The sequence below is a fragment of the Oncorhynchus masou genome, chromosome 27 (genome assembly GCF_036934945.1).
Source record: "Oncorhynchus masou masou isolate Uvic2021 chromosome 27, UVic_Omas_1.1, whole genome shotgun sequence".
Lineage (NCBI taxonomy): Eukaryota > Metazoa > Chordata > Actinopteri > Salmoniformes > Salmonidae > Oncorhynchus > Oncorhynchus masou.
The window spans coordinates 20,637,843-20,660,474 of NC_088238.1; the positions used below are offsets into that span (position 1 = coordinate 20,637,843).

The 22,632-nt window shown below is 41.4% G+C and overlaps 1 protein-coding gene across 1 annotated transcript; it reads left to right on the top strand.

Moving 5' to 3' along the window:
- The first annotated feature begins 9,244 nt into the window (after window positions 1-9,244).
- On the top strand, window positions 9,245-19,052 carry LOC135515756 (sodium-coupled neutral amino acid symporter 2-like). Its single transcript, XM_064939467.1, has 15 exons — window positions 9,245-9,562; window positions 10,772-10,897; window positions 11,081-11,162; window positions 11,275-11,390; window positions 14,613-14,779; window positions 15,163-15,238; window positions 15,864-15,946; window positions 16,300-16,358; window positions 16,893-17,060; window positions 17,231-17,310; window positions 17,456-17,556; window positions 18,191-18,315; window positions 18,431-18,575; window positions 18,685-18,782; window positions 18,934-19,052. The coding sequence occupies exons 2-15, from the start codon at window positions 10,773-10,775 to the stop codon at window positions 19,036-19,038; spliced, it is 1,530 nt and encodes a 509-aa protein (XP_064795539.1). The 5' UTR covers window positions 9,245-9,562; window position 10,772; the 3' UTR covers window positions 19,039-19,052.
- Window positions 19,053-22,632: the final 3,580 nt, after the last annotated feature.

The following is a 22,632-nucleotide window of genomic DNA, read 5'->3' on the forward strand; positions in this document are numbered from 1 at the left end:
TAAATGATTTTATTTATTTGGTTATCTGGTTTTTGTGAAAATGTTGCGTGCTAAATGCTACTCAAAATGCTATGCTAGCTTTGCATACTCTTACACAAATTAGTCAATTTCTATGGTTCAAAAGCATATTTTGAAAATCTGAGATGACAGTGTTGTTAAGAAAAGGCTAAGCTTGAGAGCAGACGCATTATTTTCATTTTATTTGCGATTTTCAGAAATCGTTAACGTTGCGTTATGCTAATGAGCCTGAGGCTTTAGTCACAAACCCGGATCCGGGATGGGGAGTTTCAAGAAGTTAACTCTACTCAACAAACTAGATGCAGTCTATCACAGTGCCATCCGTTCTGTCACCAAAGCCCTATACACGACCCACCATTACAACCTGTACTCTCTCGTTGGTTGGCCCTCGCTTCATACTCGTCGCCAAACCCACTGACTTCAGGTTATCTACAAGTCTCTGCTAGGTAAAGCCCCGCCTTATCTCAGCTCAGGTCACCATAGCAGCACCCACTCGTAGCACGCACTCCAGCAGGTTTATCTCACTGGTCATCCCCAAAGCCAATTCCTCCTTTGGTCATCTTTCCTTCCAGTTCTCTGCTGCCAATGACTGGAAAGAACTGCAAAAATCTCTGAAGCTGGAGACTCATATCTCCCTCACTAGCTTTAAGCACCAGCTGTCAATAGCAGCTCACAGATCACTGCACCTGTACATAGCCCATCTGTAAACAGCCCATCTATCTACCTACCTCATCCCCATACAGTATTTATTTATTTATCTTGCTCCTTTGCACCCCAGTATCTCTACTTACACATTCATCTTCTGCACATCTACCATTCCAGTGTGTAATTGCTATATTGTAATTACTTCACCACCATGGCCTATTTATTGCCTTAACTCCCTTATCTTACCTCATTTGCACTCACTGTATATAGACTTTTTGTTTTCTTTTGTTCTACTGCATTATTGACTATGTTTTGTTTATTCCATGTTTAACTCTGTGTTGTTGTATGTGTTTAATTGCTATGCTTTATCTTGGCCAGGTCGCAGTTGCAAATGAGAACTTGTTCTCAACTAGCTTAACTGGTTAAATAAAGGTTAAATAAAAAAGTAAAAAATGCAAAAATGAGAGGCATAGTAATAGCACACGGAACAGATCTGCCACTTCTTTTACTTGCTTTCAATGAGAATGGCAAATCTATAAGTCACATTTCTATGTGAATTTGGTCAGGTCGCCCTAAAAGTTACATATTGCAGCATTAAGTAGATAAAAAACTGTCTTTGAACCGTTGTGCAGTGTAAAGGAACCTCAGCTGCTCTCAGTTGCGCTACCAACTATGTGGTATCGTCCTCAGTTACCCCATAAACATGGTGACCCCTGAAAAAGTTCAGTAAATCTCCTGAAACTGCCTCTGGACGCCAACAAGAGCAACAAATGCCCTTTACTTGACAGGCAGAATTTTGTCTTTAATTTACTTTCAAAAGGCATCCAAATTGAAATATCCCTTACTTAGATGAACCTTTTCGGAATCTGAGTTTTGGGAAGGTGGATAAAGGCTTGGAGTAGGAAAATCCTTCATTTAAACCCAGGGAAAATGAAAAGTCTTTATAAAACAGAGAAGGAGGGGGCTCTCGTGCTAGCCAGCTATGTGCCAAGGTTAGCGATCGGACTTCGAAGCCAGTGAGTGTGTGTACGTGTGTAGAGAGGGGGAGAGGGGGGAAAGGGGGGTGCCATGCATGAGTCGGATGCATTGAGAATAACTATTTATCTCGTATCCTTGTGGATAAATGGGTTACATGATAACGAAATGGGCCCTCTGCCAAGACAATGGGGAAATTATCAATGGCGTGGACATGGGGGTGACTGGTTCAAAGCTGTTCTACCCCTTTTGGCTGCCATGAGGGTAACAAACACATTGCAACAAGTGGCACAAAAATGATATGCCATTTTGCTCTGTGCGAATAAGGGGTTGGAACCGAAATGATTTCCCAATCGTTTCGTTCTGAACAGAACCACATTATTTGTCTCGTTTCGTTCTACTATTCCGACCAGCAAATTAAAGTTCTGAACCGTTTCGAACCCCAAACAGTTGTGGTTTATATTGTTCCTTTCTGTTCCTTTTTCAACCTGTGAAAGCAACAGTTTTTTACATTTAGATCATTCAATTACTTCACAATCAGTGCGGATTGAGCAGGCGAGCTAGCTATTTACATGTGTGATGGACAGACAAGTGTAGCCTTATTTATGGCGCAAAATGCAACTGAAATTTTGCAGGTGGGGAGAGAGTGAGAAAGGCTTGAGGAGGAGGCTTGAAGCACGGACATCTTGTTATGACATGCATTATCTGAATTAGGTCCACAGAATTATACCTGGGAGGAGCTGATTTTATGGAGGGTCTTTGAATGTCATTTGATCTAGCTAGCTAACAAGCTTGTGTGTGCAGAACAGCAGCATAATTAAAAATACGTCTTACCTTTATGTTGTTAATAATTCCTATGTGAAACGTGATGACTAGGCCTATAGTATCCTTAACTAGCACTGAAAAGTAAATCCATTCTTCTCTTGCTAATACAAAATCCCTTTGCCTATCTTCTGAATCAAGCGTGTAACATCAGTACAGTAGCCTGGGGGAGGGGCAGGTAGACTGAACATGCACAGGCACAGATTTTCAGCTTGCAAGCAGGCACTAATATGTTCCTGAATGAAATGAAACCAAAAGCATCTCGTACAGTAATATACTATATTTGCACTTCATGCAGATACTTTTACCAGTTGCGGTTTTATTTATATGATATTAATGTGTAATAATTCATATGAATCCATATTATTAAAATATATATATACAGTACCAGCAAAAGTTTTGACACACCTACTAATTCAAGGTTTTTCTTTCGTTTTTGCTATTTTCCTACATTTTAGAATAATAGTGAAGACATCAAAACTATGAAATACCACATAGTAACCAAAAAAAAGTGTTAAACAAATCAAAATATATTTTATATTTGAGATTCTTCAAAGTAGCCACCCTTTGCCTTGATGACAGCTTTGCACACTCTTGACATTCTCTCAACCAGCTTCATGAGGTAGTCACCTGAAATGCATTTCAATTAACAGGTGTCCCATGTTAAAAGGTAATTTGTGGAATTTCTTTCCTTCATAATGCATTTGAGCCAATCAGTTGTATTGCAAAAAGGTTGTATACAGAAGAAAGCCCTATGTGGTAAAAGACCAAGTCCATATTATGTCAAGAACAGCTCAAATAAGCAAAGAGAAATGACAGTCTATCATTACTTTAAGACATGAAGGTCAGTTAACCTCTCTGGGATATTCGGGACGGAGCATCCCACTTCGCCAACAGCCAGTGAAATTACAGGGCGCCAAATTCAAAACAACAAAATTCCTCAAACATATAAGTATTTTACACCATTTTAAATATAAACTTGTTGTAAATCCAGCCACAGTGTCTGATTTCAAAAAGGCTTTACGACGAAAGCACACCAAACGATTATGTTAGGTCAGCACCTAGTCACAGAAAAACACAGCCATTTTTCCAGCCAAAGAGAGGAGTCACAAAAAGCAGAAATAGAGATAAAATGTATCACTAACCTTTGATGATCTTTATCAGATGACACTCATAGGACTTCATGTTACACAATACATGTATGTTTTGTTCAATAAAGTTCATATTTATATCCAAAGATCTCAGTTTACATTGGCGCTTTACGTTCAGTAGTTCCAACTCATCCGGTGATTTTGCAGAGAGCCACATCAATTTACAGAAATACTCATAATAAACATTGCTAAAAGATACAAGTGTTATGCATGGAATTTTTCATCCACTTCTCCTTAATGCAACCGCTGCGTCAGATTTCAAAATAACTTTACTGAAAAAGCACACCATGTTGTGGAGTCAACAGAAGTCAGAAATAGCATTATAAATATTCACTTACCTTTGATAATCTTCATCAGAATGTACTCCCAGGAATCCCAGTTCCACAATAAATGTTTGTTTTGTTCAATAAAGTCCATAATTTATGTCCAAATACCTCCTTTTTGTTTGCGCGTTTAGTACACAAATCTAAACTCAGGAGGCGCGGGCAAGTCCAGGTGAAAGTTCAGACGAAAAGTCATATTACAGTTCATAGAAACATGTTAAACAAAGTATAGAATCAATCTTTAGGATGTTTTTATCATAATTCTTCAATAATGTTTCAACCGGAGAACTCCGTTGTCTGTAGAAATGCAATGGAACGCAGCTAACTCTCACGTGAGCAGGCGAGACTGAGCTAATGGCACTCTGCCAGACCCCTGACTCAAACAGCTCTCATTCCCCCCTCCTTCACAGTAGAAGCATCAAACAAGGTTCTAAAGACTGTTGACATCTAGTGGAAGCCTTAGGAATTGCAATATGACCCCATAGACACTGTATATTCAATAGACAATGACTTGAAAAACTACAAACCTCAGATTACCCACTTCCTGGTTGGATTTTTTCTTGGGTTTTTGCCTGCCATATGAGTTCTGTTATACTCACAGACATCATTCAAACAGTTTTAGAAACTTCAGAGTGTTTTCTGTCCAAATATACTAATAATATGCATATTCTAGCTTTTAGGCCTGAGTAGCAGGCAGTTTACTCTGGGCACCCTTTTATCCAAGATACTCAATACTGCCCCCCCCCCCAGTCCCAAAGAAGTTAATGTGGAAGACGCATAATTGGCCTAGCGCCGTCCGGGTTAGTGAGGGTTTGGCCGGTAGGGATATCCTTGTCTCATAGTGCACCATGACTCCTGTGGTGGGCCGGACGCAGTGCACACTAATCAGGTCACCTGGTGCAGAGCTGACTTCCAGGTTGGATGCGCGCTGTGTTAAAGAAGCAGTGCAACTTGGTTGGGTTGTGTTTCGGAGTTGTAGCAATGAAACAAGATAGTAACTACTAACAATTTAATACTACGAAATTGGGGAGAAAAGGGGGTAAAATTCAACAACAACAAAAAAGACACCAATAATAAGAAGAGACTTGCTTGTGCTAAGAAACACAAGCAATGGACATTAGACCGGTGGAAATCTGTCCTTTGGTTTGATGAGTCCAAATTTGAGATTTTTTGGTTCCAACCGGAGTATCTTTGTGAGACGCAGAATAGGTGAACGGATGAGAGCCGCATGTCAAATTAAATCAAATCAAACTTTATTTGTCACGTGCCAAATACAACAATTGTAGACTTTACTGTGAAATGCTTAACAAGCCCTTAACCAATAGTGCAGTTCAAGAAAAGTTAAGAAAATATTTACCAAGTAGACTAAAATAAAAACTTATAATAAAAAGTAACACAATAAGAATAACAATAACGAGGCTGTATACAGGGGACATGTGTGGTTCCCATCATTATGCATGGAGGACGAGGTGTGATGGTGTGGGTGTGCTTTGCTGGTGACATTGTCAGTGATTTATTTAGAATTCAAGGCATACATAACCAGCATGGCTACCACAGCATTCTGCAGTAATACGCCATCCCATCTGGTTTGCACTTTGTGGGACTATCATTTGTTTTTCAACAGGACGATGACCCAACACACTTCCACACTGTGTAAGGTCTATTTAACCAAGAAGGAGAGTGATGGAGTGCCACATCAGATGATCTGGCCTCCACAATCACCCGACCCCAAACGCAATTGAGATGGTTTGGGATGAGTTGGACCGTAGGGTGAAGGAAAAGCAGCCAACAAGTGCTCAGCATATGTGGGAACTCCTTCAAGACTGTTGGAATAGCATTCCAGAGGAAGCTGGTTGAGAGAATACCAAGTGTGTGCAAAGCTATCATCAAGGCAAAGGGTGTCTACTTTGAAGAATCTAAAATCTATTTAGATTTGTTGAACACTTTTTTGGTTACTATATGATTTCATGTGTATTTTCATAGTTTAATGTATTCACTATTATTCTACAATGTAGAAAATAGTAAAAAAAAGTTTAAAAGCCTTGAATTAGTAGGTGTGTCAGAAACTTTTCACTGGTACTGTATATATACATATAAACTCATATATACATATAAAAAAGAAACGTCCTCTCACTGTCAACTGCGTTTATTTTCAGCAAACTTAACATGTGTAAATATTTGCATGAACATAAGATTCAACAACTGAGACATAAACTGAACAAGTCCCACAGACATGTGACTAACAGAAATTGAATAATGTGTCCCTGAACAAGGGGGGATCAAAATCAAAAGTAACAACTAGTATCTGGTGTGGCCACCAGGTGCATTAAGTACTGCAGTGCATCTCCTCCTCATGGACTGCACCAGATTTGCCAGTTCTTGCTGTGAGATGTTACCCCACTCTTCCACCAAGGCACCTGCAGGTTCCCAGACATTTCTGGGGGGAATGGCCCTAGTTCTCACCATCCGATCCAACAGGTCCCAGACGTACTCAATGGGATTGAGATCCGGGCTCTTCGCTGGCCATGGCAGAACACTGACATTCCTGTCTTGCAGGAAATCATGCTCGTCAGGGAAGAGCACTTTTTCCCAGTCCTGTCTGGTCCAGCGACGGTGGGTTTGTGCCCATAGGCGACGTTGTTGCCGGTGATGTCTGGTGGGGACCTGCCTTACAACAGGCCTACAAGTCCTCAGTCCAGCCTCTCTCAGCCTATTGCGGACAGTCTGACCACTGCTGGAGGGAATGTGCGTTCCTGGTGTAACTTGGGCAGTTGTTGTTGCCATCCTGTAGCTGACCTGCAGGTATGATGTTCGAATGTACCGATCCTGTGCAGTTGTTGTTGCACTTGGTCTGCCACTGCGAGGACGATCAGCTGTCCATCCTGTCTCCCTGTAGATCTGTCTTAGATGTCTCACAGTACGGACATTGCAATTTATTGCCCTGACCACATCTTTCTTTCTTTTGGTGTTTCTCAGAGTCAGTAGAAAGGCGTCTCTCGTGTCCTAGGTTTTCATAACTGTGACCTTAATTGCCTATCGTCTGTAAGCTGTTAGTGTCTTAACAACTGTTCCACAGGTGCATGTTCATTAATTGTTTATGGTTCATTGAACAAGCATGGGAAACAGTGTTTAAACCCTTTACAATGAAGATCTGTGAAGTTATTTGGATTTTTACAAATTATCTTTGAATGACAGGGTCCTGAAAAAGGATATATATATATATATATCAGAGACAAAGAGGCACTGTCTAAAGTAGATCTCCTTTGCTATGCCTTTTTGTTGCTTTACTTTCAAGTTAGTCACTTCTTTTCTGAGAAAGTGAACAGGAAATGGTTGATAAATAAAATATCTCTCACCTCTTGCAGCCAATCAGCTGATAGTAGGCTATTGGTTTAGTAGCACACCACTGAACTAGAATACTCAGCAGCATTTTAATTAAGGAGGTAGAAATGCTTTAAGCTACTCATACAGGTATTTGGGACAGTAACAGGGTACACAGGTGATAAACCAAACAATTGTTTATACTACATTGTCCTATAGAAATACATAATTGGATGCATTCCATCCAAATCCATAGACAGACATTGACAACATTTAGGCTTCACACTCTTGTGTATCAGTCAAAAGTTATGTTCATTTAAGATAATTTCCACTCCTGAGGTGCCTGCCCCACGGCCTGTGTCTGGACGCGTCAGCTTAAATTATGCGTTAATGTAGCATGGGGCCATGGCGAGGCTGGGGAATCGGCCCAAATCCAGGCCCTGCTCCACTTTCCTGATCCGTCTTAGTTTGGCAGGGTCACTCTAAAGCCCCAAACAATGGCTCCCACAGACCTATACACAAACTAACTCATGTGTGACTGAGAGGGGAATAATGTGTGTGTGTGTGTAGTGTGTACATCTGTGTTGCTACGTTTTGGTCTATAGGCTAGGAGGCTGTTCATACGTACACAGGGTTAGTATGTTTTACATTGTCTACCGTTCTACTATCACATGGAAATGAACCTGGCACGAATAGTGGACGTTGTAGAAGAGTGTTCCTTTAACAGTAACATCTCCTGAATAAGCAACTAACCCTAACCACTGAGGTCCAACTGGTCTCATTCCACCAAACAACATTAACGTTGTTCATCTGCAAACTTGTTCTCAGAGATCCTTATTTTCTAACAATGCCATGGGTTCATTTGTATTTGTGTCACAAGTTCATGAAGCCAAAGTAAAGACCAGAAGGCTAGACATAATGACTGCTGCTAATATGGTTGCATAATGAATGGAAACGGGGTCTCTGTTACGAAAATGTGTGATTTCACCTCAATGTCAGACACCCCAGCTGAATCAATCTAAAATGTGTAGCATACTGAGAAACATTGACCCTGCTACGGACAATAATAAAGTGATAGCCTAATACATGTGTAATAGCCTAACATGGGCTACAATGAAGAAACGTGTGTGTGTGTGTGTGTGTGTGTGTGTGTGTGTGTGTGTGTGTGTGTGTGTGTGTGTGTGTGTGTGTGTGTGTGTGTGTGTGTGTGTGTGTGTGTGTGTGAGACACAGGTAACCATAACAGGGAGTCAGAGCCTGTGTGTGAAGTAGGGGGTAGCTTAGTGTGCTTAGAAAGGTTGTGTAAACATAACTTTAACAGCATGGGTGAGAGAACCAACGCGCTGCTTAGACTCGCAAAGGAGCAGAGTGTGAACCTAAAGCCGATGTGAGGGAGTCACTTCATGACAAGGGGATTGGGATGACACGGATTCCTGGCGCGCTCACTGAACCGTCGTCACATGATTCGTTTGCGTACGTTAATCTTCTTGATACTGGGAGGTCTTCTTTGAAGCGTTGGTCGCATTTTAAATTCTACTGACACACAATCTCGTGCTTTCTCATCAGTTAATCGTCTGGTCAATGTCATGTCCGGGAACCAAGTAAAGGAGAAAAGGAGCCATGGCCTAATTATCGGGGTGGGTTAAACCAAAGGAATGTAGGCCTAGATTACTATTGGCTATAGTTTAAAGTATCGACTATTGGCTAGGCTATTTATTATCTTCTCAGTGCAACACACAACAAAAAACTAACGAGGACACAGTGATCCAAATACATGATCTGAATTCAACTTTTTCCATGAGCAGAAATCAACATAGTCGAATGCACATTGTGAAGGGCATTCAGAACCATCCCCTTTACTGGACCGTGTGTTTGTACACAAACCGCGTCATTCATTCTGGTGTGTGTAAAGTCTATGCCTGTCGCCAAACCAAAAAGCCACTCCCCTTCCCCCTCGGGCTGATGCAACGCTGGATAGATATAAAGGTGCAGACAAACCCCACCTCGTTTAGAACAACGTAAATTCAAGTTGCGTATCACATCGTTGGCAATTTGATTTATATAACATCTTAAAATTGATCTTTTAAGCTATACTTATACAATTGTATCCACATTGTAAGTTATTTTCCTATTTAATTGGGACAATTGAATTGTATCTTAGATACATTTATTGTTACTGAATAAAACTTCAAGGATAAATAGTTTCTAGTAGAATATTGGAGACATTCAACGGTGAAGGAATTGTTTCAAATTAAAATTGAAAAGGATCGCTACTTTTTTCATAGGGATTTTATTCGTTTTCTCAAAGGTAAGATTCTGTCTGCGCCGCATCTTTTACTGTATTCCGGGAAATATGCTGGGTTACCGGGTGTAGGCTAATTAACTTGTAATTCTCTATAAACTATAAATTGTAATTTACAATTCTATAGGCCTAGTAAATGGATGTATTGTTAATAATTAAGTCTATTCTATTGGAAAATAGGTTAAATAATTAGCCTATATATTGTGTATTGAAATAGCGGGCCGATGTATTTAATCTCTTGCAGGTTATTTCTCTAGTCAATTAGCCAAGATCAATTAGGCGCAAATATCAGATTTATTAGGTTATAGATGTGTTGTTTCTGTATTCTTTATAATATTTATGATGCTATGCTATAGGCCTAGGCTACACAGCGCAATGGGCCAGACTCACAAGGAGATAAATAAATAGCACCGACGCTGTAGGCTAGTGGGATATATTATTTACAGAGGAATGTCGGGGCGGTAACCAAGAAAGGAATGTAATGGATTTGATGGTTGAGTCTTTTCCCTTATTTAGGATATTTGTAAATAAAAGACATCAATGTCCAAGAAATGATGCAACCCAAATGAATGCATGTAAGCTACAGCTGAGGATATCTAAAAGAGATATAGGACTACAGCTCTGCGCAAAATGGTGCCATGCCCATAATAGACAAGCACGTGCCTTTGTTTCCATCAGTCAGTCATGGAAGAAATCTTATTAAATGGAGCCCAAAATCGAATTATTTAACAGTCCCATGCCTATAATGTTTTAGATTAGGCTGTGCTCTATCATTTAAAACCCTAAACTAATAACACGATCTCACATTCTGTTTAAATAAACGGGATTCGTTAGTTACATTTATCGGCCTATTACAATGTCCTTCTTATTTAACACGTTGAAATTGGAGATCAAAGGACTTGCGCAATGCTTTTGTCATTCATATTGGGAATGTGACGCTGCGCTGATGTGGATAGACTCTGGTGCCGGGCGGCTGGTATTTTTCCACTGGCTCCCGGGATGAGTCAACCCCCCTTCGTCTTGTCACATGACTTCAGATTTATGAGGTAGCTGCAGCGCATTGAGTAGCCTCGTCTCTCCCTTTCCAATATTGATTATTCAACGTCCCTGGTAGAACTCACGGTCATATGAAAGAAGAGAGTTGAAATGGCACAGGCAAGAAGTTCACAAATAAACACAAATTGATTCAAGCTTTTCCGTTTGTTTATTTTATAGCATGAAACAGGCCACTGCAAAAACGGAGATGAGCCGCTTCAACATTTCCCCTGATGAGGATAGCAGTGTCAGTTCCAATAGTCATGAATACAGTTCCTGTCCAACCAAGAAGGTTCCTATTGACAGGTGAGGCACTGCAGCCTGCTGGGTCTGAAGATGCTCTGCAGTAGACCTATGCCTGTGTTTCTAACCGCAGAAATGTCATCAACTTGCTTATTTTTGTAGAACTTGTATTATGTTTGTTTTAAAGGCTGAATTGGAATGGGATTAATCTATTAAATAAGTGCTTTATGCGTGTTTGATTTCCAGTCAGTATCCCGATATGGATGCGGAGAGTCAAAACTTCCTTCCAGACTACCACCTGGACAAGAAGAAGTATGAAACAGATTATGTGAGTGCTGTCCTGATAACATATAGGTTACCCAATTTGGGGCTTATGGTTTACTGTGCATTTATTTGAGTTTTTTTTTCTAACTGGGTATATTTGACTTTATTCTCAACAGCATCCGGGCACCGCCTCTTTTGGAATGTCAGTCTTCAACCTGGGCAATGCTATTATGGGCAGTGGCATCCTTGGTCTCTCCTATGCCATGGCCAACACTGGCATTGCACTCTTTGTGTGAGTACTGTTCTAGTGTTCCTGCATGCCAGTGTCAGACTTGGGTTTCATTGAAATCAATTGCAAATTATTTCTGCATTGCTTGCTGTTTGGGGTTTTAGGCTGGGTTTCTGTATAAGCAGTTAGTGACAGCTGCTGATGTAAAAAGGGCTTTATGAATACATTTGATTAATGAAGGAAAACTGCACTGCGGGTTCAATCAGAATGTTCACACTGTGTCATCCAATGGCAATGTCCGCAGCTTGCAAGGTGTGACGAAGAGCTAGTGGTGTCTGTTTTAAAGCAGTTGACACCAATGATATATCCCAGGATTGCTGAAGCCACCGGTCGGCCATATCGGCAGTCCCCAGAAGGAGTAGTCCTCCATAGGAATGAATGGAATTCTATAGTATTTTAATTCACATTTTCAAGCACAAATTTACATGTATTTAAGTATTCTGTTGTTGTAGTGGGTACAGTAACATTAGTACTTTCAAAAAATTATACTTTATGGAAAAATATTGTAAATAATTTTTTTTATGTTTAGCTCACATTTCGATTATGCATTTTGGTGTCAGTAAACTAATAAATGTGGCAAAAACAAATGTACACATTAATACATTTTTATTTTATAGCTACCAAAATATTTTTTACAATGGTGGAGGGTGGTGCCAAGATGAAGGCGCAGTGGCTTCAAAACAGCACTCCCTGTCAGTCAACTAGTGTATATATAAATAATTGGAATGAATATACACTTCCACAATTGAAATGGGGCTCAGCTTTATGAATCTGGGAAGTAGGTAGTAGGAATTAGGAGTGGCAGGTAACCTAGCAGCTAAGCGGGTTGGGCCAATAACCCAAAGTGTTCTTGTTTGAATCCCTTGGGTGAAAAATCTGTCGATGTGCTCTTGAGCAAGGCCCTTAACCCAAAGTGTTCTTGTTTGAATCCCTTGGGTGAAAAATCTGTCGATGTGCTCTTGAGCAAGGCCCTTAACCCAAAGTGTTCTTGTTTGAATCCCTTGGGTGAAAAATCTGTCGACGTTCTCTTAAGCAAGGACCTTAACCCTAATTGCTCCTGTAAGTCACTTTGGATAAGAGCGTCCGCTAAATAACTCAAATGTAAGTCAACATCACATTGAATAGAATGCAATATAGAATATCACTGTATGTTGCTAGTGTGGAAGATAGTTTGTGGAACTGTCTTGAGTCTGAATGCACTCAGTCATATCAGAGACAATACAGCACATTCTAAACTTGGCAGTGTGATATACCACCAGGTAGAGCACAACAAGGTCACACATCTCAACATCTACCAATGTGAGGCATAGATACTATACATAAACCTGAGCACAGCATTTCTCCACAGTCTACTGGAGATGTGTCCTTGTCTAAGACAGGGCATTGGATAACCCTGAAGGGAGTTAGAGTAGGCTGGTGAGACAGCCTACAGAGATCAAAGCTTATGCTACCGCAGAGCACGGTAGCTAGTAGCCACGCAGGCCAGTGTTTACAAACAGTGGGCGTACGAGTGTGAGCGCTGGGGTTGGGTGTGTGGCGCACTAGCATCAGGGCCTACCATGTGGGCCAGTCACTCAAAGCCGGGGGGAAGCCGCTTAGCAGCGCTAATCTTTCTGCGAGGGGGCCAGAGATGTATAAAGGTGTAAGGTACGAGAAAACGAGCCTCACATGAGATCATTCCAGTAGACTCTTCTTCTCGCCATTACACTCATTACACGTCATTTCAAACGACGTTTAGCCTAAATCCAATGACATGGTGTCATTTTTTTGTTGATTTCACGTTAGTTGACAAATCAACCAAATGTAAATCAAAACTAGATGTTGAAATGACTTCTGTGCCCAGTGGGTAGCCAGTTTGAAGGGCCACTTGCTCCAACAGCTTATGAATATGAATTATGAATATAATACCTCTGATTATTAGTGTAGCTTTGTGAAGTAGTAGAAATTCTGTAAAATATATAAACCATACTGAAAAAAACTTTATTCGTTTGGCTTATGCATTTCTGTAACATACCTTCTTCAGGGTATAAAAGCTTTTGTGTATTTTCACAAAGGCCTCTGTTTAAAAAATATCTTTGTTTGCAAAAGGTTTCCACACCATGGGACTTGCAAACACTTCACTGTTGGGTAGATTCAGTATTTACAGAGTGAAAACAATTACCTTGGGGTCATCTAAGGTATATTTGGTGAGTCAGTGAAGTGCATATGACGTGATGAGATGTAGACTAAACTATTATGGGCAGAAGTGTAAATGGTGACAAGTAAATCTTGGCCATGTTCTGTTATAATCTCCACCCGGCACAGCCAGAAGAGGACTGGCCACCCCTCATAGCCTGCTTTCTCTCTAGGTTTCTTCCTAGGCTCTGGCCTTTCTAGGGAGGTTTTTGTAGCCACAGTGCTTCTACATCTGCATTGCTTGCTGTTTGGGGTTTTAGGCTGGGTTTCTGTACAGCACTCTGAGATATCAGCTGATGTAAGAAGGGCTTTATAAATAAATTTGATTTGAAGTAGCCGAGTCGACAGAGCTGTGCTATAGTTGGTCGGATATAGTCGGATATAGTTGAGTAATCGTCTCTATACCACTGTGGTTCTGAAGTTGTGTGAGTGAAATGATTTGCACAAAGCCTTTATAACGTGAACCTAGCTCATATCTCTTAGAGTTTTTCTCAGTGGCACAATTTCTACTATTAATACAGTGAGTCAGTGTTAGCTCTGCACAGCTGGAGCCCATTGTCCAATCACATCCCTGTATCTGGATTGTGCAGAGCTGTGTTGCATCAAAACTGTCCCCATGACAAGGTCTTTGCAGATCAGCTCACAGACAGAACCTATTGATCCCTGTGTTTGGGTGCTACAGTACAGTAGAGAAGGTCACTTGTATGTCACTTCCCCAGCCTCAACATGGTCAACATGAGATGTGTCCTTGCGATGGTCAGAACACATTTTCCATGTGAATTTAAGCCCTGCGTTGACATTTGGTGTGGTTTGTCTTCACGTTCCGATGGAACCATTGGGAGATCAAGTCAAAATAATATGTTTGAATTGGGACTGGTGAAATGCACCAAACGGAAACAAAGCTTGTTCTTATCCAATGTGTACTTATCAGTAGTCAACCGTGTTACTAGGTGTCAGTGTGGTTAATACCAGTCGATAATAGTCCTTACCAGTCTTGCAGGCCTGGTTCCGTACCTTACTCATGATACAATGTTCCTCTTCTCTCCACAGAATTCTCCTGGTGGCTGTGTCCATCTTCTCCCTGTACTCTGTGCACTTGCTTCTAAAAACAGCCAATGAAGGAGGGTCGCTGGTCTATGAACAGCTGGGTTACAAGGCCTTCGGCATGCCCGGGAAACTGGCTGCATCTATCTCCATCACCATGCAGAACATCGGAGGTGAGAACTAAGGACACTTCAATGGTCATTCAGGAAGACCGATCAAAGTCGGGGAGACAGTCTCATTGATCCACTAGGAGTTAACTATGTGGAAAAAAGTCCAAAGTCTAAATGTCAGTGATGTCACACATAGAAAAGGAAGAGCAGCCAAATAAACCAAATGGTTCTGTAAATGTTTACAATAAATATTTGCAAGGGTACTAGACTTTCCAATGGAACGAACATCCCTTCTGCGAACCAATAGGCCTATTCATCCTTGGTTAGTGCTACTAGAACATTCTCAGAGATGTCTGTTTTGGAACAAAATAAGGCATGTTTTGATGCAAAGTCACTGATTAACAATATGACTTTGACTAACCGTGACTTTGCTTTTACCTTTGCAGCCATGTCCAGCTACCTCTACATTGTGAAGTACGAGCTGCCGATCGTTATCCAAGCCTTCATGGGAGCTACCAACGGGTAAGCAGCTTTGTCTCTAGATTCTGTGTGTCGGTTGGTGTGTGTGTGTCTTTTAGTCTGCTGTTACTTTGGTTTAACAAATAGCCCATGGTTGTTTTTGAGCGGTCGACCCTCGAGGTGAAGTAGTGACTTTGGTGTCATTCAAAATGGCGGCGGGTTGTTTTTGAGTGCTGCGCTGGGAAGATGTGAAGAGGCCTCTTTGTCCCTCTCAGTAGAGAGGGAGAGGAGGGAGCAGGGACGGTGTGTTGTCGGCGGCCGTTCAAAGGGTCCTTTTAGAAGAGCCAGTGCCGCACCGAGACAGACCTCTGGATGAGCTCATTCAGACCAACCAACTGGCCCATCAAACATTCATGTAGTGTTGCCAGCATGTAGCTAGACCACCCTAAGAGCAGGCTGCTATTTATGTGTGCATTGCAGACATTCTGCCATGTTTGTATTTTACAACAACAGTCAAACGAGAAACGAACGCTACAATAGCTTTGATATAGGTCATATTTCTTCAGAAAAGCTAGATAAATGTTGGGATATGAATGTGTGTGTGGGTATAACTGTGTGTTATTATAAACTGTGCTGTGATATGTGTGTACAGTGTATGACGAGGTCTTGTCTCTCCTGTGCGTTCCAGAGAGTGGTATGCGAACGGGGACTATCTTGTGATCCTGGTGTCAGTTGTCATCATCCTGCCACTCTCACTTCTCAGGAACCTTGGTAAGACACAATACAGAGTGTGGCACTTTAGTGTGTGTGTGTGTGTGTGTGTGTGTGTACGTGTGTTATAAAATGCAGCACTTGTGTAAAATGTTGTGAAAGGGCAGGGGATGGTGACGCACTGTGGCAACGTATGTGTGTATTAGAGGCCAGAACAGTTTGTTTACATTAGATTCCTTTTTGACTGATAAAGTTAATATATTGCCTTAGAAGGGCACATTCTTATTCATTGTAATATAGTTTTAATATGTTATAACGGATATTACACAGTTGTTAGTATATTTCCTATCTTACATTTCCACAGGATATGAAGTACTCAATAGTTTTTTTCTCTCTCTGTTACCTTACTTCAGGTTACCTTGGTTACACAAGTGGTTTCTCCCTGCTTTGCATGGTGTTCTTCCTGATTGTGGTGAGTCAACATCCTAAACTACTCTGCTGTTATGGTCTTTACAGTTCAGGTTATTGTAGTGAATGGCTCACCTATAGATATGATATCTTAATTTTATAACTCTGTTGTCGAAGATAGCGTTCCTGCACAGTAGGAAATGCAAATTGTAGTGTATTTAAGGTTTAAAGTGGCTTCTAAAGTTAGTCATTTCCACTTTAATACTGTCAATCCTGATTTATCCTAACTAAAATGTAGCAACCACATTTCCATTCATTATAATCCATACAGAAATTCACATTTCCTTTCACTGCAGGACTATTTTCCTGCAGTGAGAAACTGGTCAAATTAAGATAGAACAACTGTGAATAACCTGAATAACTGTGACACATTGGTTTACAATTCTGACCTGCTCCCACTAGCCGGACCATGAGCAAGCATTCTAAAAGTAATGAGTTTTAATCTGTAGTAGTTATAATATTGGCAATTAGCAATGTATGTAGCCGATAGTCTGTACCTTTTGTATGGGAGTCTAAATGGGCTTGGTTTCTTTTCCAGGTGATCTATAAGAAGTTCCAGATCCCGTGCCCTTACGTCCCTAACATGGACGTGATACTGAACGAGACGGTTAGCAAAGTCCTGAACAACACAATGGGCTTCCTCAACACCACCGCCGTCGTCTACGAGGACATCTGCACACCCAAATACTTTGTCTTCAACTCTCAGGTGAGAAATGGACAGATATGTTGAGTGGTAAATCGATAAATAGAAAGAGAACTCCTTAATGGATGCCCAAGTACGAAAGCACTTGGGCATTTTTTGTGTGATGTAATGTTTTTTTGTGTCTGTGTGCATGTGTCAAATGTGTAACGGTCTTGTCTAACGCTCTCCTTCAGACTGTGTATGCTGTTCCTATCCTGACGTTCGCCTTTGTCTGCCACCCCGCCGTCCTGCCCATGTACGAGGAGCTTAAAGAGTGAGTCTATCGCTGTTTACCCAGCTGCCACGTTGTCAAGGCTACACACACACACACACACACAGAGTTTATAGCTGTAGTACTTGTGAAGGAAGAAAGAGAAAAGAACAGTGGTTCTGTGTCTCAACCTCCTCTTCTTTCCCAGTCGTTCCCGTAGAAAGATGCAGGGCGTGGCCAACGTGTCTTTCCTGGCCATGTTCATCATGTACCTGCTGGCTGCTCTCTTCGGATATCTGACCTTCAACGGTGAGCCACCCCCGCCTCTCTTAGAAACATATTCATCCATTTTTTAACAGTCGGATACAAAACTAGTTTGAGCAGGAAACAGTCTGTTTTGGGCTCATTACAACCAGTTGTTATGCAAATACTGTCCTCCATGAGAAAACAAGACACAGAATCATCTGTCCAATACACCAATGATCCTGTATTTGTTATGGCAAGGACATCGCAGCAGGTGTCCAGCCATGTTCCAGACTTCCCTAAAAGTATGGCTACGCAATGGCCCTCGTCAGCAAGGACGACATGACGGAAATGAATGAACTATGGTGTGAAAGTTACGCACAACCTTGAATAATCTAAACTGTATTACAATTGACCTCTCAATCAGTTTGATTTGGCTGGACATGTAACAGGCAGGCTACAAAGACATTTCTGAACGAACACCAATAATACCGCTAAATGAGTGAATGTTGACCGTAGGGGTTATTATAGAGCATTGCTGACCAGGGTACGATACCCAGTTGGTCACACATGGGCCCTATGTCTGGATATCTGAATATCTGAAAGGTGTGGACTCATCAGGCTAAGGGAAATTAATTGAATATGTGGCTTTATAAGTGAAAGGAAACAAGCATAAATTAATATTGGATTGGCTTTACAGTGAATGTGGAGCCCGAACTTCTGCACACCTACTCCAAGGTCTACAAGTCTGACGTGATCCTACTCATCGTTCGTCTGGCCGTGCTGACAGCTGTCACCCTGACTGTCCCTGTGGTGCTGTTTCCCGTAAGCCCCACATCTATCTGTCTGGCTGGCAGCTTGTCTGTCTGTCCATCGTCCATTGTCAAGTTCGGCATTGCCACCATGTTGACCATGGTCCCCCGTCTCTGTCTCTCTGTAGATCCGCACGTCAGTCAACCAGCTGCTGTGTGCCTCCAAGGAGTTCAGCTGGATCCGCCACACCATCATCACCGTGGTTCTGCTGGCCAGCACAAACTGTCTGGTCATCTTCGTCCCCACCATCAGAGACATCTTCGGCTTCATTGGTGAGTGAATGTGTTCAGTTGGTCAGGTGCAGTTCACAGAATCTAGAAGTTGTAATAGAGAAAGAAAAGAGGTGAACATCCCCAATGAGCCTGTCATCTTCCTCCTCAGGTGCATCTGCGGCAGCCATGTTGATCTTCATCCTGCCCTCGGCCTTCTATATCAAACTGGTCAAGAAGGAGCCCATGAAGTCTGTGCAGAAAATTGGGGTAAGAAAAAACCCTGCTCCTTTTTGATCCATGAATTGATGTGTTTGTGGGTGTTGTGGTCTGTGACTCCTGGCAAGGAGCATCAATCATAGAGTGGAGAAAGCCTTGTTGTGCTAAAAGCCCAACGGTCTCATCCTCCCTCTCTCTCCAGGCATCCATCTTCCTGTGCAGTGGTTTCTTCGTCATGATCGGCAGCTTGACCCTCATCACCCTTGACTGGATCAACAACGCCTCACAAGCCTCCGACGGACACTAGGATACCTCATCCATCGGGGGCACCACACCATCCGCAGCTCAGCCGCTAAACATCTGACTGCTAAGACTGCTACCCAAGAAGAAGAAAATGACCTCTCATACAACAATGTTCGGCTTTGAACTCTAAGCAAGAGACTATACCATTCCAATGAGAATGTACTGAACTTTGTACAGTATGCAGTTAAGCCACACAGGTGGTGATTTTCTTTTTTCCTTTTGTTGTGCTTTCTTTGTTTCGTTTCCCGTTTTGGACGTTTTCTCTTTTTTTGTTATTCTGGTACCGTTGAAACATTTGACGGTGCCTCAAACAGGGATGGTGTAGTTGTAGAGTTCCACTGCAGCTCATATTCAGGTACTGTGTGTGAGCTCAGCTTTTTGGGCACGGCGACAACTTTTCTCAACCAGGGCCGCACGCAACCGCGGACATCCTGGAATCGCAGAACTCAGTACAGGTGGAGAACATGACAGCAGACTCTACTCGACGTGAATAATTTAGCGTTCAACTTCTTATTTTTTAAAACATTGCCAAAAAAGGTATTTGTAATATGTGTTTATATATTTAAAAAGCACTTAATGTTCAGCACACTCGTGAGGAAATTGTCTGTTCACGGACTACTAGACCGCTTATCAGTATTTGTACCAAGGCTGTGTGACCTAGCTAGTGGTGTCGGCTTAACTTGTAAAATGCTTAGTATGAATCAACGAAACCTGCCTTCTCAAAACCCCACACTGGAAGTTGCAAAAGATCTCTTAGGAGAAATCTCTTTTAAAGAAATGTATTACGCATTATAATGTATTGAAGACCTTGTTCAAATCTTATACAGCGATGACACTACTGCTTGTAGATGGGGCATGCTCCCTGTCAAATCCCCCGGATGCTAAGGGGAGGGGGACGTTACACTTTTTTCTTTAAGGAAGAAATCTTGAATTTGACCACATGCGTGGTTGTAATGTACCTGTTTACCTTGCAAAAATAGTTTGTTTTCTGACTGTTTTGAGACCGCACATAACCAAACGTCACATCAACGTTACATAATGGCTTCCATGCAGAACTGAGGGAAGGCGGAGGAATGTCGTGTGAGCTGCTCAGTGTATCTGTCAATGTCAGTGTTTTTCTAACGGTTGGCAGCTTCTCCTTATTAAACATAACCGTAGTTACAAAAAATAACGAAATGATTGATAAGGATAGTGTAGAGTTGGCTTGTCACCTCGTCACAAACACGAGGCGGGCGGCTCACTGCTTCCAATGTTAACCTCACACATCATCCAAACTGTTATTGTCCTGCGATTATTTATGGAAGAACATTAAATCAATGTAATTTTATCTATTTTACTATATTTATATATTGTACATATATGTGTAAATATCTATGAGTTGAACTACTGTATATATGCTCTGTTTTGTTTAACCTTCTATTGGCATTTCACTAAAACTAGAGCTGTAAAAATAGCTGGTGAATTTGGTCTTTATCAATTTACCCCCCTATGATTCAGTATGGAACTGTTCACTTTCATTTCTGGAGCCATAGTGAGAGAGCTTTCCCTCTTCCAGTTTCTGTAATTCTGAAAGACCATGTTTAAAGTGGAACCTACCAAAACATAGTGGCAGTGGTCTTTGTGTAACACACTTCACACTTGTTCTATTTGTGACCCTGATAACCTTTTCTCACATGCTTTATGCACGTCTTGGTTAGAGAGTATGTGAGCCATCTCTTGACCTCAGGAGCAAAGGGCATCGCCCACCAGTGTTACACTCTTGTTTCAATGAAACACTATGTACATCATGTAATTATTGTCAAAATAAAGTAAAAGATAATCCCACACATTGTCGGGTCTTTATTGTGTCAGTTCTATTTTGCAGACCAGCTGATTGTGGTGTGGTTTTGCAGGGAGCCCACCGTATGTTGGGAAAGTGATGGCAACTCCTGAGACAGAACTGGAACCCCCTCAATTCTGATTAATAAACTGCACAAAAACACAAACAATTTCAGGAGAGAATATTACATTGTCTAAATATTGTGGTGGGAAATTATGCATTTTTCAAATGTTGGCATGAATGAGATATATCGCCCAGAATCATAAGTCCACCAGTGTTTGGACAGTGAAGTATAACTCAAGCAATTTGGGATCAAATGATGAATATGAGGTGACAGGAAGACACCACCTTATTGTAGACATGATGTTAAAGTAGTGCTGTTGATTGGATTTGAACAGCCAAAGATGTGTAAGAGACATTTTTAACTCATGCAAATGGTCTCATTAACCACGTTTCCATCCACCCTATGAAAAAAAAACACGACAGTTGTGATGGAAACAGGAAGTTTCGATGCAATTTTATAAATGTTGAGAGATAATTTGTTTATTCGACATGGTGGAATCTTTTTGCGTCTTTAAATTCAATTATGTGTGAAAGGGCAGTGGAAACGACTTCACGCGCAAATAGTGATGTAATAACAATCATTCACTGAACTATAAACCTCAACTAAATCTTGTAATGAATAATGTTGAAATTTAGTTAAGGAGACTAAACTGCTTGGTGTAGCCCAGGAGGGTAAACTGTCATGGTCAAAACATATTGATGCAACGGTAGCTAAAATGGGAAGAGGTCTGTCCGTATTAAAGCACTGCTCTGCTTTCTTGACACCACTATCAACAAAACAAGTCCTACAGGCCCTAGTTTGGTCATACCTGGACTACTGTCCAGTCATATGGTCAAGTGACACAAGAGGGCCATAGGCAAATTACAATTGGCCCAGAACAGAGTGGCACGGCTGGCCCTTAAATGTACATGGAGAGCTAACATTAGTAATATGCATGTCAATCTCTCCTGGCTCAAAATAGAGGAGAGATTGACTTCATCGCTTGTATTTGTGAGAAGTATTGACATGTTGAATGCACTGAGCTGTCTGTTTAAATGACCAGCACACAGCTCAGACACCCATGCATACCCCACAATACATGCCACCAGAGGCTTCTTCATAGTCCCCAAGGCAAGAACAGACTATGAGAAACGCACAGTGCTACATAGAGCCATGACTAACTACATGGAACTCTATTCCACATGAAGTAACTCATGCAAGCAGTATAATCTGATTTTACAAAAATCTGATTAAACTACACTTTATGGAACAGCGCGGACTGTGAAGAGCCACACACACACACAGGCACAGACACAAGCATATACACACACACGCTAACACAAGTACTCTACACACATTACGTATTGATTTTGTATTGTAGATGTGTTGTAGTAGTGTGTATGTGTGTGTGTATTAATGTGTGTATATATAAATTCCCTTAATATTGCTGCAGCAGCGAATTGGGTATCTATAATAAAATACATATATTGAAATCAACCTGGAGTCACGCGATGACATGAGTAGTCATCCCGCTATGAAATAAATTATGATGAACTTTACAGGGTGGTGAAAGTGCACGGACCGGTATGAGTTTGACGCTCCTTTCCAATAAATATCAAGGGTCTTATTCTGGTGACATGATGAACTGCCGTTTGACAAATAAAAAATGATTGCGTTTATCTATGTATTGTAGACTAACCTAGCCGCACCGTATCTGCGAGCTGTTTAGCGAAAGG

What these genes read in the sequence shown, in the direction of transcription:
- LOC135515756 (XM_064939467.1), top strand. Translation starts at nt 10,773, where the DNA reads ATGAAACAGGCCACTGCAAAAACGGAGATGAGCCGCTTCAACATTTCC. An exon ending in CGGATATCTGACCTTCAACG is followed by an intron (nt 17,557 to 18,190) that starts GTGAGCCACCCC and finishes TTGGCTTTACAG; the next exon opens with TGAATGTGGAGCCCGAACTT. An exon ending in TCCCTGTGGTGCTGTTTCCC is followed by an intron (nt 18,316 to 18,430) that starts GTAAGCCCCACA and finishes GTCTCTCTGTAG; the next exon opens with ATCCGCACGTCAGTCAACCA.